Genomic DNA, 15,352 nt, shown 5'->3' on the forward strand with positions numbered 1-15,352 from the left:
AAAAAAACCACTCCACCCTGGATCTCGGCTTAACGCCCTTCCACCGTGAGCTAACAGTAACAGGAGTCCCATGCTGTTGCTTGCCATGCCTCTGTCCCTTCCAAAGCCCCTGTGGGCCAGGCGTCTCTGAACCATGCCTTACACACATCCTCATGGAGGAAATGTACCTGCCAATCTGACAGGGAGGGTCACCATCTCTACAGTCTGCCCCAGATCCTGCCTGGCAAGGAGATTGAAGCTGGCCTTCCATAGATATGCCCTAGAGCTGGCGCCACTGGAGGGACAACTGGTGCCTCAGCATCAGCTTATATTTTCATTTTTTTCTTAGAAAAGAACTAATTGCAGGTGGTGGTGGCAAAGGCCTTTAATCCCAGCACTTGGGAGGCAGAGGCAGATGGATCTCTTGAGTTTGAGGCCAGCCTGGTCTACATACAGATCGAGTTCCAGGATAGCCAGGGCTATACAGAGAAACCCTTTCTCCTTTCTCAAAAAACAAAAACAAACAAAAAACCACTAAATAGCAAATAACCTCTAGAGCCACAAACTTTACAGTTCGTGGACTTGACAGAACTTGACTTCCCCATATCTTTATGTGGGCCCGCTGGAGACGGAAGCTAAGACCTTGTACAGACAGTTCAAACTATACAATCATGCCTTCAGCTCCTCACTGGGGGATCCTAGGCAGGGGCTCTACGTTGAGCCACGCCCCTAGCCTGAGACCTGATTGGTTGTTTGGGTAAGAGAAAGTGAGGAAGAAGAGGCCATCACTTTTTTTGATTTTTTTTTCTGTCCTCCTTCCCCACCCCGAAACAGGCTTTCTCTGTGTAGCCCTGGCTGTCCTGTGTAGCCCTGGCTGTCTGTCCTGTGTAGCCCTGGCTGGCTGTCCTGTGTAGCCCTGGCTGGCTGTCCTGTGTAGCCCTGGCTGGCTGTCCTGTGTAGCCCTGGCTGGCTGTCCTGTGTAGCCCTGGCTGGCTGTCCTGTGTAGCCCTGGCTGGCTGTCCTGTGTAGCCCTGACTGGCTGTCCTGTGTAGCCCTGGCTGGCTGTCCTGTGTAGCCCTGGCTGGCTGTCCTGTGTAGCCCTTGCTCTGCAGACCAGGCTAGCTTCAAACTCACATATATCTGCCTGCCTTTGTCTCCTGAATACTGGGATGAAAGGCATTTGCCACCACTATCTGAAAAGGCTGTTACTTTGATTTTTTTTTTTAAGAATTTTATCGGCACTTTATGCAACTCAAGACTTTTCTGATAAAAGAAAACCATGTTTTAGAGATTTGGTGTGTGTTAAAACAAACATTCCTCAAATATCTTTTTTCTTCTTTTGTTTTTAAGACAGGGTCTCCTTGGCTGGCCTGGAACTATGTATACTGGTCTTGCCTGAGTCTGCCTGGTGCAGGAATTAGGACAGCACCAGGGACCTAACATGCCTTCTTTCTTATGTTTTCAAGCCAGGGTTTCTCTGTGTAGCTCTGGCTGTCTTGGAACTCGCTCTGTAGACCAGGCTGGTCTCAAACTCAGAGATCCACTTGCCTTTGCCTCTGCATGCGCCACTACATCTGGCCTGTTGGACACTCGGGAGGGAATGGAGGTAGAGGTCTGGGTTCAAGGTCAGCCTGGTCTACATATACAATGAGACTACTTCCAAACAAACCAAGCTCTACCAGGCCCCCCTTTCCAGCCTGGCTGTCAGTCAGATCAAACTGGTTTGCACTGTGAAATATGGCCTCTGTTTGCTTGAAGAGTATGTTTCGGTCAGGGACCACAATCCCCTGCTCTCCTGTATATAGATAGAGTTCTAGGCAGGGAATACTGACACATGGGAAGGTGAACCTGGGAGGCCAACCTGTGGAGTAGCTGGGAGGCCAAGTCCAAGCCTCAAGCATTCTTTTTGTGTGTATGCATGTGTGCAGGTCTCCTTGGAGGCTAGAGTCTTCCTCATGGAACTGAAGTTACAGGTGTTTGTGAGCCCCATGATATGGGTTCTGGGAACTGACCTCCAGTCCTCTGTAAGAGCGGTACCCACTCCTAACAGCCAAGCCCTTTCTCCAGCCCACCACAACCACGCTTACTTAACTTTGGAAGATAAACCCACATTTTCCCAGAACTTCTGCTTGGTCTACATACAAAACGCTGTCTCTCCTACTGGTGGCTTAGTTCACCTCAGGAAACCTGCCTGCTTCAAGCAGCTCTCCCGTCCCCACCTACCCCTCACATAGGGGTCTCCATTGAGGCTGTGTCCTGGTTCTGGGGTCTCCTTCCAGAGGTCGCAAAATGGTGGCCTAATGGCCTCATGAGACCCACAGCAGATTTTGTTTGGTCCTCAGTGTGTGGTGGTTTGGGTTTGAAGGCCACCAGGTGGGGCACGCACTCTCCAGGTTCGCCACAGTCCCTAGCACCCCACATCTCAGAGCCACGGGCACACATTGGCTGCATGGCCACACCACCACCTTGCCTTCGTGTCTTCAGCTGCACCTGGGTCCCCTATGCCTCCCTTACTTTCTGAGAATCACCCAAGGGAGGGGCCTCGTGGAACAAGAGGACTCCTAACCCCTCCCAGCCAGGCCCCAGGGCAGTGGCAGAAGTGAACCAGCTAGCAGGGGCCAGGCTGTCACACAAGTGGGTGGATTAGTCAGGGAGAAGGAAAGCCCACGGCCAGAAAGATAATCAAATTGGATCTTTACTGAGCTATGGTGAACGCATGGAATACAACACAAACATGTATGATACTAGAGTTCATACTTTAAATTCAAAATTGAAAAAATACAAATTGAAAAATAGAAATATTTAGTTATTAAAATTTCTCTCTTGTAATTCTCTTGTGCCTTTTGAGCGGAAGGTTGACACCTGCCCTTCTTCACCCAGATGTCAGTGCTGGCATTGGCTGGGACAAAGAGACAGGCAGGTGAAACTTCAACCTTAATCTTTAAAACGGAGTTTTTGATTTAGGTATGTAACGGAAAACAGTGACTGTCACAAGCGTGGGCAGCCAGACACTCAGGACACTGCTGGGCAGAGGCAAAGCAACCTTGCCATCTTGCAGAATTGCAAGCGCCCTGTCGCACTGCAACTCGGACCAGGGTCTACGTTCACATCATCGTAAGGGCGAGCTAGCCAGTGTTAGCTCAGGTTCAAGTAGAGTATGGCCCTCAGGGGACTTGGTCTTGGGTCTCACAGTGTGGGTGACTGGTCCTGGCCGCCGCTCATTTCCAGAAACCAGCAGCAGCAAAGGCAGGCAATCCCACTGTTCCTCGCAATGGCATGCATCTGCCAGGACCACACCGCAGTCATACATTCAGGAGCTGTTTGTGAATATCCCTTCTGAGACGGATTCAGTGTTCACAAGGGTGGGAACTTCACCAAAAGTTTCTAACTGACCTCCAGGGAACCAGGGCACAGCTCTGCACACTTTGAAATGAACCAAACATGCCAGTTCAGATTTCCTGCATGTCCTGGTCTCAGGCAATTGGCTCAGTTCAAGTACAGGAATGCCAGAGTCAAGGCGTCATGGTGTTTCTTTGAGCATCTCAATTCCTGGTTACTGAGACTAGGCCCTGACCTGGATCCTTGCGAACAGTGCCCATTGGAATCGCGGTATGGACAGCCCGATCCCCATGATGGGACTGTCGTTGTGCTTATGAATTCTGATGTGTTTGCATGCACAGGGGCAAGTCACTTCAAAGTCAGGGGCGGGCTTGGTGCCACCTCAGACTGCCTCGGCTGCATGGAGATCGCCACCACCACAAATAAATAAAGCTAACCATGTGCTCAGAGTTTCTGTGCAGCCAACAAAAGGCCACAGCTGTGGATCAGGCAACTGGATCTGTAAGGCCTCTGACTCCTGTGTGCTTCAGCCTGCAAAAGCTCGTCAGACTCACAGGACAGCCTTGAGGACAGTTCTTCAGAACGTGGGGTTCTTTCTTCCACTGTACTGCATGGCTATTCCTGGCTCTCCAGCGCCTCGCTGGCTCTGAGGGCCCTTTTCAGTTCCTGTAGGAGTGTGTCGCGGCTCTGCGCTGTGTACTGATCGTAGCTCTTACTGTGCTGGGACTCATAGTGGCGCTTCAGGTTGTACTCTTTCAGCACTGACACGTTTTTTTTGCATATTAAGCACGTAGGCATGCTCTTCACTTCCACAAAGAAATAGTCTCGCTCCCATTTTTCTCGAAACACGCGGCCCTCTCCTTCTCTCTTTCGTTTGGCCACTTTTGAAGGAGACATGGGTACAAGAAAGATTTCACTTTTCTCTGAATGCTACCACAGAACCACCATGGTGCCAGCCCCGTGACTGAAGCAGGGCCCCTGCCTCACCGTGGAAGAGCAAGAGAGAGTGGTGGGGACTGTGGCGAACCCAAGAGCATGATCCCCACTGATGGGGCTACTACTGCCAGGCAGAAGGGTGGGCCCAGTGTCAGTCTCTGACACATCAGGAGGAACAAGACTACAGACTGTGTGAGCTTCACGGGAGCTTTATGGCTAACAGGTAGGAAGAAAGTGCCATGCTAACACAGGGAAGGCCAAACAAAACCCATCTGTGGTGACACATGGGCCACTAGATTGCAGCCTCTCTCCTGAGATGGGTGGGTCACCTGCACATTAACTGGCATCCCACACCCAGGCAGTGGTGGTCCAGGCAGACCACACTCAGGGCAACATGTGCCTCTGTGACAAACACCTCACACCACGTCCGGGGAAACACCTGCACACAAGCCTGAGGGCACCCTGCAAGACAGAAGCTACCCAGCTTACCCACACCTCCAACTCAACCCAGTGCCTTGACTGCTATGGCTTCAAGCACAGCACACACTTCTATGGGGACATCTTGATTTCCTGGTGTGGCATGTGTCACACTAGACACTCCCATGATCTTGCCTCTTGCTTGCCCTGCTCCTACAAACCGTCACAGCTTCCTGGCACCTGCCCTGTTGGCAGTCTATGCAGTCCTGCATCCCTGGGACAGATCTCCAGCTTCCCAGTCTGGCCTCTCCAGCTCTGGCTCCTTCCTGAAATGCTCATGTTCCAGGAGCATCCACCTCCTGGCTGGCCCTGCATGGCCCTTTGCTGTGGCTTTGGCTACCTGCACCTAGGTCCCTTCTGGCTCCCAATTACTGCTTCTCCTTCCAGGCTCCTCGGAACCCTGGCTGGGTCAGAGGCACTCTGGGCTCTGTAACCACGAGTGTACATGAGTGTACACTACCTGCCCACCTGCCTCCAAGTCTCCCAGAACCAGGCACACCATGCTGCCTCCCATGGTCCCTGCTCATCCCAGGGCCCAGCACCCCCAGCCGGGGCCTTGGGGAGTCTGCAAGGCAAGAGCAGAGACAGCCCTAGGGGCGTCAGTGACGGGAGCCGGGCATTGTTAAAAGGAACTTTATTGGGTGTTGGGTTCAGATGAGGTCCATGAGGATGTCGTCCTCCATGACGCTGGGCTGCAGGCCCGGCTGGGGGACCGGGCCCCGGGGACCCCCGCTCAGCAGCATCTGACCTGGGGGGCAGTGGGAAGGGACTGCATCTCCCAGTGGTCCCTGGGGCCATTGAGGACCCTGGGCCTCTCATCCCACTTCCTCTGGGAACCCAAGGCAGTAAGGTTTCTAGGAAGCTCCAGGGAATGCCAGAGGTCCTTCTAAGCCCAACTTAGATGCAGACACTTTCCTTTGAGCCTTCAGGAGCCCTTCCCCCACACGTGTAGCTTCACTGACCCTAAGACATTTTCCAGCACCCCAGGACAGAAGATAAGGATTGTGGGAAGTTTTCACCCACTGAGGCCTTGCTCCTATAGCTGAACTTCCCAAAGACCCTTTAAGTCCCCTTGAGGTATGGGAGCCCTTTGGTAACAGGGTCCTTACCAGTGACTTCGGGGACTTCCACTCTAGAACCCTGCCCTCCCCTGGAGCACCCTTACCTGGCAGTGGCGCCCGCTGGGGAAGCTGTGTGGGCCAAGACTGGGTAGGTGGAGGATGCAGGAGTTGTGGCCCCAGCTGGGGCTGCCCCAGGCTCTGATGTGGTGGCAGCAATGCAGGGGCCCCTGGAGGCTGTAGGTGGTGTAGGGAGGCCTGGGGTGGGGGTACCCCAGTCTGGGGCTAAGGAAGACAAAAAGCGACTCAGAGGATCCAGTCTAAACTTCAGGAAGGTCCACCGCCCTGGGAGCCTTGTCTAGCCCACCACTTCCTCACAGAGATATGAGATCAGAACCTGAAACTCCTGCTGCTTTAATCCCAAGTCTCACCGGTGCTGGGTTAAGGAGAAGGCTCCGCAGCTGGGGGTTGGCCCCAGGGTTCTGGGGCCGCAGGATGGGTCCAGAAGGAGGTGGGCCAGAGGCTGCTCCAGGAGGGCCTTGGGGTGCCCCTGTGGGGGCCTGGGTAGTGCCTTGGGGCTGGGGCTGCCCTGTAGCCGCAGAAGCTCCCACAGCACCCTGAGGCTGAGGCTGTGGTGCACGGAGCTGCAGCTGGGAACAGAAGCATGAGGAAGGACAGTGGGGTGGCTGCCTCACGTCCACCCGCCTCCATCCCCAACCCCACCAGTCCCCACCCCAGTCCTCACTAGATTCTGCGGGGGCCTCGCTTGCTCCTCCAGAATGGGGCCCAGGCCTGGAGGTGCCTGCTGTGCCCCCATCTGCACGGGGACAGAGAGGACAGGTCAGATGAGGGAAGGTGACTGACCCTGTCGGGAAGACCTGGTGTGCAGAAACAGGGTGCCTTTTTCTGGGGGCACACAGTCTAGGAGGTACATCACACCTGCCTGGTTGTAAGGTGGGTCCCGTGTCAGGAATTTGAAGTGGACACTGAAAAGGGACTAAAGCTGCTCTGCTAGGACACAGAGGGACATGGGACTCAGGCGCAGTGTTTGGAAACAGGAGGCCATGGTGACTAGCTGGCTGGGCTCCACACTCACCCCGCGCTGCTGCTCCAGCTTCTGCTGCTGGACCTGCTTGTGGTTGGTGATAACCTGGCGGATGCCGTTGACAAAGCCGCTCTGGTCATAGGGGATGAGGCCCATGAAGATCTTCTTCTTAGATGAGTACAGGAGCATGAGCACACGCACCTCGCACGGGGCTGTATGTGGGAAGTGCACGCAGCCCGCCTGTGGACAGAGACTCTTCAGAACCTGCCTACCAGGGGGCCCCAGGATGTCTCTCCTCATTCTATAACACTCTACAAGCCCTGTGGGCAAGAGATAAGGAGGTCTCACTGTACAATGCCAAGGAGGGCAGGTCTGCTTGGCATCTGCCCTAGAAACAAAAACTGAGAGTGACAGGCAATGAACTGTGTGCATTCAAAGGGCATAGCAAGATTGAAGCACCCGCTGACCACTGAGGAGAGGGAAAGACAGCAGGCCACATTAGAAACCCATGGTGACCCTGACTGAGCGCCTCCACCTTGATTTACTTCTGCACAGTGCTGGACTGCCTTCTCAAATCACACTGGAAAGGGCTCTGCTGGGGAGGATGCCAGAAAGATGGGGTTAGACCCTTAAGGGTGGCTAGATCCCTCTGCCACAGCGTCTACCAGCATGGACCAGGGACAGCAACATCACAAGGCAGCCATTTTGGGAGTCAGGGTCTGAGCCATTTTGCTCAGACTCTCAGGGAACTGGCTTTGGCTACCTGGGTCCCCTCAGCCTGCAGTGGGTGCTCACCAACACACACCCTCTCCTGTTTACTGCCCAGTACAGAATAAGACAGTGCCACAGGAGCCAGGGTATTGGTGACTGCCCTTCTCTACAGGGGGTGCAGCCTAATGACCCAACTGTGGCCCAGGTTAAAGAAGGCCTGGCTGGAAGTTGTAGATATTTCTCATTTCCTGAAGGAGGAGATTCTAGCCACTGCCTCTTCCACATGCTTAAAGGGTACCCAGAAACTGAGGTAACTATCTTGTGCCTACAGGAGGTCTAGGTGTGACATCACTCAGCTCCCTGCTGGGCCCTGTTCTACAGCAAAAACATCAGTTCCTGTTACCCTCTTGGAACATTAACTCAGAACTCAGCGTCTGCACTGATGAGCCACACCACTGAGGGCTCTGGGCCCAGCCGAGCTTCCTTCTAACAGCCCCAGCAGAATCCCCAAGTGCTTGACCCCCACACACAAAAGAAGAGTACAGAAGACAACAATGCTCGAGGACATAAAAAGGGCCATGAGGCTGAAGACAGACAATCCTCTGCCTGGGAAAAAGTAGGCACACAAGGCACTGTGCCTCCCCAGACACAAATTTCAACCCACAGCACCAGGTAGGTGAGATGATTCAGGAGACACTTCTACAACAGGTCAGATGAGTCACAAGGGCAGGCCCTACCCAACAGAAAACAAGAAGGGCAGAGAAGCCAGGCCTGACTGCACGTCTAGTCTACAATTGCAGCCCTCGGGAGTCTGAGGCAGCAGGGCATCCACGAGGAGGCATTGCTACACAGCATGACTTGTCTCAAATCAACAAAAACAACAACAAAAACCCCTAGCACCTGGAACATAGACTTAGCCGGCCCTAGGACACATGCAGTTGAGCAAGGAGCAGGTTCCATCTGTAGTGTCACAAATAAGGCACAGGGTGTGAGTCTCAGCAGCCCCTGGGACCTAGGTCCTCACTAAGCTGACAGAAAAGGGAACAAGAGCTAATGCCCACCACTCACAAAGCCATTGCCCATGATGCGGTAGAGGCCTTTGAGGGACTCCAGGTCCTTGTTGGTGAAGTGGAACTGAACCATTCTTGAGTTCCGGAACAGAGGTCCCAAGGTGGTCTGGAAACATATAGGCATTACATGGGGCAACACACAGAGGGGAAGCATCATGTGGGGGACAAGGTGTGAGGGTCAGGCAGGCCTTGGCCTGGCAGGACTCACCAGCAGCTGCTGTGGGATGAGCTGCATGATCAGTTTCTGGGGCCACTGCTCAGTCTTCCTGGAAGGTAGCGCAGGGAAAGGAGAGTCAGGGCAGTCAGGCTGGGCCTGCCCCACCCTTGACAAATACCTACAGGTTTTCTCCATGGTTCACATAGACCTGGCAAGGCAGAGACCTCGTCAGCTTGGTGTTGGCATCCACAGATGCAGGCTTGGGTTTCTGAAAGAAAAAGTGAATCAGCCAAGGCCTGGTGACCAGCTCCTTGCAGCCCCACAACTCCCCAATCTTCCCAGCAACCCCACACTTAAGTGCCCAAATCCCACAAACGTTGGGTCCCTCTTCTGGGCCCAAAATCTTATAGTCACTATCCTGCAGAGCCCAAATTTTGGTTTTTGCTGTGCGTGTGCGTGCGTGCATGTGTGTGTGTGTGTGTGTGTGTGCATGCGGGCATGCGTGTTGACTGACTGGGGATGAAGGCCTATATCTAGTAGACAACTGCTCAACCAATGAGCTCCAATATAATTTTTTGTTTTTTTTGAAACCGGGTCTCTCTGTGTAGCCCTGGCCATCCTAGAACTCACTGTCTAGACCAGGCTGGCCTCTAACTCGAATCCACCTGCCTCTGCCTCCCCAGTACTGGGAATGAAGGCACATGCTACCATGCCTGGCTTCAACATAATTCTTAACCGCCAACTTGAGACCTGGGCCACCCATCCTAGACTTCCTCTGGACCAACCTCCATCTGCACATCCTAAGTGCTCTGGGAACCCCCACTCTCCACACTCCTAACAAGCTCTTAGCCACTCACCTCCTGCCACTCAAGGACACCACTCCAGGCTAGGAGCTTGTTGGATACTGACTGTTGGCCACCAAGTGCAGGACCCCCAAGCTGGGCTGCTGAAGGACCACTGACCCCACCTGGGGTCACAGTGCCTGCCTGCTGAGGACAAATAGCAATGAGAAGACCATGCTCTGTCAGGGAGTAGACACCTCCACGACCACTAACCATATACCCAAGACCATCCATGCCAAGCATAAGGAAACAGATTCCCAAAATTACAGGGATACTTGGGCTCCTCAGAACAGTTCGGAACCCACAGCCCTGCCCCAGATCAGCTGCACATCACAGCTACGAGCCTCACTGTGGTGCTTAGGCCCCTTGCAGGAGGCTAGGTACTCCATTCACCTACTGTGAGCACACAGCAACAGCATGAGGCTGGGTACTATGAGGGCACCTACCAGAGACGGAGCCCCAGGCTGTGCAGGAGCTGCCAGGCCTGGTCCAGGGGCCACAGTGGAGACTAGGCTAGGCTGTGAGGCAGGAGGTGGCTTGGGAGCTCCAGGGGGCCCAGGAGCTAATGGTGGTGCTGGGGCCTGGCTGAAGGGGGGCCCCACTCCTGAAGTAGCTTGCTGGAGAGGGTTGATGGGTGAGACTGTAGGAGAGACAAGTATGAGTGAGGAACTGGGTCAGAAAGCCAGTGAAGCCCCCTTTGCCTCTTCTAGAACTCACAGCGTGGGCCCAGCCCAGCCTTCTGGCTCTTGGCAGCCTCCACAGCATTCTGCGCAGCCACCTGAGCAGCACTTAGGTTCCCGGGGACCTGTCACATGAGAGAAGACCATGTACCCCTAGAACTACGTACTTCTGCCCCCACAAAGCTCTGCACACCTCTGATGGCCCAGGAGTTTTGACTCCTCCCGCAGACAGCACTCCCTGGCTCTCCACTCTGCAACCCCAGTGTTTCCTGAGGTCCTCAAATGAGGCCACAGCTCCACAAGGCCCCAGGAGCTGGCCCCTGATTACATCCATACCTGGTACTGTGGTGGGACAGGGGGCAGAGCCTGTGAGGGCGCTGCTGAGAGAGTGGCCGCGGAAGTTGGAGCTGGTGGCAGGGGCACTGCTTGCTTGGGTTGCAGAGGGCCTGGGGCTGAGCTGCCGCCAACTGAGCCCACGAGAGACAACCGAGGCCCAAGAGGAGGAGTTGAGGGTAGAAAAAGGAATATCCAAAAATCCATGTTAAAAGAGTACCAAAAAGGAGCCCCACCCCCACCTCTTCCATGTACAGTACCCAGGCCTCACCAGGCAGCACAAGTCCACGCACAAGCACCATGTGCCTGGGGTCCTGGCTGACATCTGCTGGTGGCTGCAGAGGCTCCAGTAGGGCAGGAGGAGCTGCCTTCTCAAATAGAAGCCGGAGGGCTGGCAGCTTTCTTGGAGAAACAATGGAGAAGTGGATACCACGCTGCAGGAAGGGGAAAGCAATAATGGCCTCTATGAATGTGCTGAGCTAGTCTCCTCCCCTGCCGCGTGGTGGGACAGCACACTGTTGGCAAGTAAAACCTGGCCTTAGTTTACCCAGAATTCTGAGTATGGACAGTCATGAGTAAGCATAGAGGGTTTGGCTATTTTTTGCCTTGGGTTTTCCGACCCCAGCCTGCTTCCTAGGATACAGGTGTGGGCCCACCCCCCTCACACACAGGGGTGTAGCCCTCCTACTCAGCACTCCTCCTCACCTCTCCTATCTTCTGCACCAGGCTCTCCGTTGTACAGCCTGAGTACGTGGTGCTCTCCACAGCGGGCAGTAGGTATGGGGGCGAGTTGCAGATGAGGAGACAGACTCGGTGCGTCTGGCCACTGCCAGGGACAAAGTCATGGCATAGCGGGTATAAGCTAGTGGCAACTGAATGTCACGTCCTCACCCTCTGAGATCGTTTACAGCTGACAACACTGAGTCGGATTTAGTGACAACTTTAACTCATCTACTGGGCAAGGGGCATAGGAGGGAGGCCCCCTCCTGGTGTCTGGTCAGGCACTGCTCTGCTATAGCCTACACAGGGTCCCACTTCCTGTCCCCCATCCAGGGTGAGGATCGAAAAGGATTTCAGGAGGTAGGCACACTCACATCTGTTCCCGCATCTTCTTGAAGTCATCGAACAGCTGCAGGGCAGTGCTCAGCCCTTCGGCAATGAGACTGCAGCTCTCACCACCACCGCCCATGAACCTGTAGGAGGGACTGCGAGTTAGACCTAGTGCCCAACACAGCCACCCAGCATTCTTCCTGACCCCTCCCACAATGCTCTGCACCCTCGACAGGACACCATCCTTAGAGTTTTACTTGGTGACAAGTGAGCACCAGGCAAGGAGAGACGCCAAGAAGGGAGGACATCAAGAGGGAGCAGGAGGAGCCAGGACCCTGAGTATGGCCTCTGTGCTCCAGTCTGGGTGGCCAAATGCCCTGACCATCCTAATATCCCCTCCTGAATGGGCCATCTGCTTCACTGGTTTGCTTTCTTTCTTCTCTTTTTCTTTTGTTTTGTCAAAGGTGTCATTTACTATATAACCTGGGCTGTCTTAGGACTCACTGTGTAAACCTGGCTGACCTTGAACTCACAGATCTCTGCCTGCTTTTTGCCTCTCAAGTGCTGGGATTAAAGGTGTTTGCCACTAGATTTTGTATTTTATGTGTATGCCGTTTTGCCTGAATGTGTATGTGTACACCACACACATGCCTGGTGCCTTTAAAGGCCAGGAAAGGAAATCGGATCCCCAGAAACTGGAGTAACACGTGGTTGTGAGCCTTCACAGGAGTGCCCAGACTCAATCCTGGGTCCTCTGGAAAAGCAGGCAGTGAGTTGTTAATTACCGATCCATCCATCTCTCCAGCCTCTTTTAGAGAAAGGCTGGCAATCCTCCTGCCTCAACCGCCTAGTACTAGAAAAAGCACTATCATGGGACAGGCTCCTGCTTCCTCCATAGCGCCATGGGTGACATGTACTTCAGAGTGACATGTCAGGCGGAGCCATGGGGACCCAGTGTTACCATCCTAGAAACAGGCTCTCTACACAAGGAATGGAAGAGGCAGAAGGGAAGTACAGGACCCCGATCCACAGACACTTCCATGTCTATGGAAAAGGGGGGAGGTGGCAAGCAGATGTGGACAGGCCATAGGAAGGTCAAGTCACAGAGCTCTGGGGCCACTCAAAGCTGGAGGGGTCAGGGAGGAGCTGTTCCCCAGTTTCAGGCCCTTCCTTTTCAGGCCCTTCCCTTTGGCCAGCTCTTTGACCTTGGACTTGTCCACAGCAGCCTAAGAACCCAGCCCAGTGTCCCGCTGCATGGTATCCTGGAAAAGGCCTCTGTTCCAGCACAACTGACGCTAAACAATCTCTGGGATGCCTTGTATGGCCACCATAGCCCTACACTACAAATTGTGACAGTCTCACGTCTGCCTCCCTCCACCCCAATTTCCCCTATAGGTAGGGACAGGGTCTGGGCCCTCTCATTTCTTGTCCCCAGACTGGCCCACCTGTCTAGCCCATAAGAGGTGTATGGTAGAAATAATTGGTAAATGAATAAAGTGACTGTCCAGCCAGCAAAGCCTTTAGCTGGGCCTACGCTCCTGGTCCTGTCCTCTGCCTGACAGGTCTGCAGTATAGCTGATGCACCTACTCTGCCCATACTCCCCCAAAGCTACTACATTCTGAACTAGGTGAAAACCCAACTTATCTATCCTGACATGGGCCCAGCATGCCCTCCTCCAGGAAGCCCACCCACCTGACACCATCAACTCAAAACCTGATTGCTGCGTCTATACATGGCTCAGCAGTTAACAGCACCAGCTACTCTTTTAGAGGACCCAAGTTTGATTACTACACAACAGCTCACAACCATCTTTAACTCCAGATTCAGAGGATCTGATGTAGAATCCAGACATAACAGTGTCTCTGAGGCCAGGTACAGGTGTAGTTCACAGGTACACACATAAGCAAAACAGCCATAAACTTAAATTAAAAAAAAAAACAAAAACAAAACTAAAAACAAGCCGGGCGGTTGGTGGCGCACGCCTTTAATCCCAGCACTTAGGAGGCAGAAACAGGTAGATTTCTGAGTTTGAGGCCAGCCTGTTCTACAGAGTGAGTTCTAGGACAGCCAGGGCTACACAGAAAAACCTTGTCTAGAAAAACCAAAAACCAAACCAAAACAGTGACAACAAAAAAACCTGGGTGGTGGCACAGCCTATACTGGACAAGCAAAGGGGTCTGGAGCCAGCCTAGTTGGTGTTCCAGCCTGCAGCTCACTGCAAAGTGGTTGCTTAGCCACCTAATGCATATAGCAAATGAGTGGTAACACACTGAGCTTCCCAATACAAGGCCTGGGCTGGTTCCCAGCAAGATAAAAAATACAGGGCTGCTGAGCCTGATGACCCAAGTCCAAACCCTAGAACCCCCAGTGTTAAATCAGAGCCAACTCTTGCAGGGTGGGAAGTAGTTTACACACACACACACACACACAAACACACGCATATTAAAGAGCACCCAGGTGACTCAGCTGCCTTTGCCCATCATCACACCCTGCCCCAGAGGCCCTGGTCACGTTGAGTGTGCCCAGCAGCTCCACAGGGGCCAGGACAGTGCCTGCACCTCATGAGCACTCAGCATCTGTGCCACACGCCTTCTGGAGTAAATGAACTGTCAGCTGGGACCTGTGAGACAGACACCCTGTTCGGACTCAAGGCCACTAGCTGTGGGAAACTGGCTCCTGGCAGAAGGGACATGTAACATCAGAAGCCGACTTCTTAGCAGCATCGCCACGTCGTAAACGTCCTGCATGCCCCACCCTGTCTCCCAGCTGCAGGTATCTTCAACAGCAGGTGAGATTTCCCAAGCCCGGCCACTGTCACTCCCATTCCTGTCCTGCCCAGAACATCTTGGACTTGGGTCACAAGCCCTGATCAACACAGCAATCCTGGGAGAGTTAAATGATGTTCAAATGCTGAGCAGCAGCAAAGGCCTCCAAAATGGGGGCACTCATATTTACAGGATTCTAAGCAGGATTCTAAGTGCAGAAGTGGGAGCCACAGTGCCCTGTCCAGCCTTTCCCCTGAAGGAAGGGCCATTCTTCCCACAGTCAGCACCATGGCAGTCTGGCTGAAGCTGTTCCTGTAGCCACCACTCTGGTTCACACGGCTAAGATCTCTGAAGCCTTAGGTCACAGAAGCAGAGGACAATTGGCTTTTAAGAAAAGTCACAGAAGATTCCTCACACAGAAACATGCCCAGGAGATTTACCAGCCAATAAGAATGGAGCTGGCTGGCACTGGCTCCCCAACTCACATCTGACCAAATATGATGGAAGCCTCGTGTGCACCAACCCTGATATGCATCAATGAGGATCTTGGGGCCTACAGAATTCCAGATGGGGGTTCCTATACCTAGCCCAGAAGTTCTCAATGAAACTGCCATCCACCTTCTAGGAGACACTTGACAATGCCTGAAGACAACTTTCTAGGGGTGCCACTGGCAGCCAGCAGGTAAAGGCTGTTAGATATTCTCCAAGGGTCAGGATGTGGCTCAACACCCAGAACAGGCCTCCCAACAAAGAATTATCTAGTTCGGGATCTGGAGAGATGGCTCCATGGTTAAGAGCACTGGCTGCTCTTCCAGAGCACCTGGCAACCCAGAACCGTCTGTGACTCCAGTTACAGCGTCTGGTATCCTCACACAGACACACATGCAGACAAAAACATCAGTACACTTT

At 53.5% G+C, this 15,352-nt stretch overlaps 1 protein-coding gene across 8 annotated transcripts in view; it reads right to left on the minus strand.

Annotated features, from left to right (window-relative positions):
- Nucleotides 1-2,656: 2,656 nt before the first annotated feature.
- The window catches only part of Med25 (mediator complex subunit 25), a 15,576-nt gene continuing 2,880 nt past the window's right edge, over nucleotides 2,657-15,352 (minus strand). For 2 of the 8 annotated variants that reach the window (XM_031386473.1, XM_031386479.1), the window contains 15 exons: nucleotides 11,722-11,820; nucleotides 11,333-11,453; nucleotides 10,899-11,061; nucleotides 10,631-10,761; nucleotides 10,332-10,419; nucleotides 10,061-10,254; nucleotides 9,630-9,761; nucleotides 8,955-9,040; nucleotides 8,824-8,881; nucleotides 8,614-8,721; nucleotides 6,886-7,074; nucleotides 6,535-6,606; nucleotides 6,221-6,439; nucleotides 5,897-6,074; nucleotides 2,657-4,199 (listed from right to left, as the gene is read on the minus strand). In XM_031386473.1, the coding sequence (XP_031242333.1) occupies nucleotides 3,934-4,199; nucleotides 5,897-6,074; nucleotides 6,221-6,439; nucleotides 6,535-6,606; nucleotides 6,886-7,074; nucleotides 8,614-8,721; nucleotides 8,824-8,881; nucleotides 8,955-9,040; nucleotides 9,630-9,761; nucleotides 10,061-10,254; nucleotides 10,332-10,419; nucleotides 10,631-10,761; nucleotides 10,899-11,061; nucleotides 11,333-11,453; nucleotides 11,722-11,820 (2,104 nt within the window). In that variant the 3' untranslated portion in view covers nucleotides 2,657-3,933. Of the gene's footprint in view, nucleotides 4,200-5,350; nucleotides 5,480-5,896; nucleotides 6,075-6,220; nucleotides 6,440-6,534; nucleotides 6,607-6,885; nucleotides 7,075-8,613; nucleotides 8,722-8,823; nucleotides 8,882-8,954; nucleotides 9,041-9,629; nucleotides 9,762-10,060; nucleotides 10,255-10,331; nucleotides 10,420-10,630; nucleotides 10,762-10,898; nucleotides 11,062-11,332; nucleotides 11,454-11,721; nucleotides 11,821-15,352 lie in introns of those variants that run through there. The other 6 variants (XM_031386478.1, XM_031386480.1, XM_031386474.1 and 3 more) reach the window with 5 other exon arrangements.

The sequence above is a fragment of the Mastomys coucha genome, unplaced genomic scaffold, assembly GCF_008632895.1.
Source record: "Mastomys coucha isolate ucsf_1 unplaced genomic scaffold, UCSF_Mcou_1 pScaffold21, whole genome shotgun sequence".
Classification (NCBI taxonomy): Eukaryota; Metazoa; Chordata; class Mammalia; order Rodentia; family Muridae; genus Mastomys; species Mastomys coucha.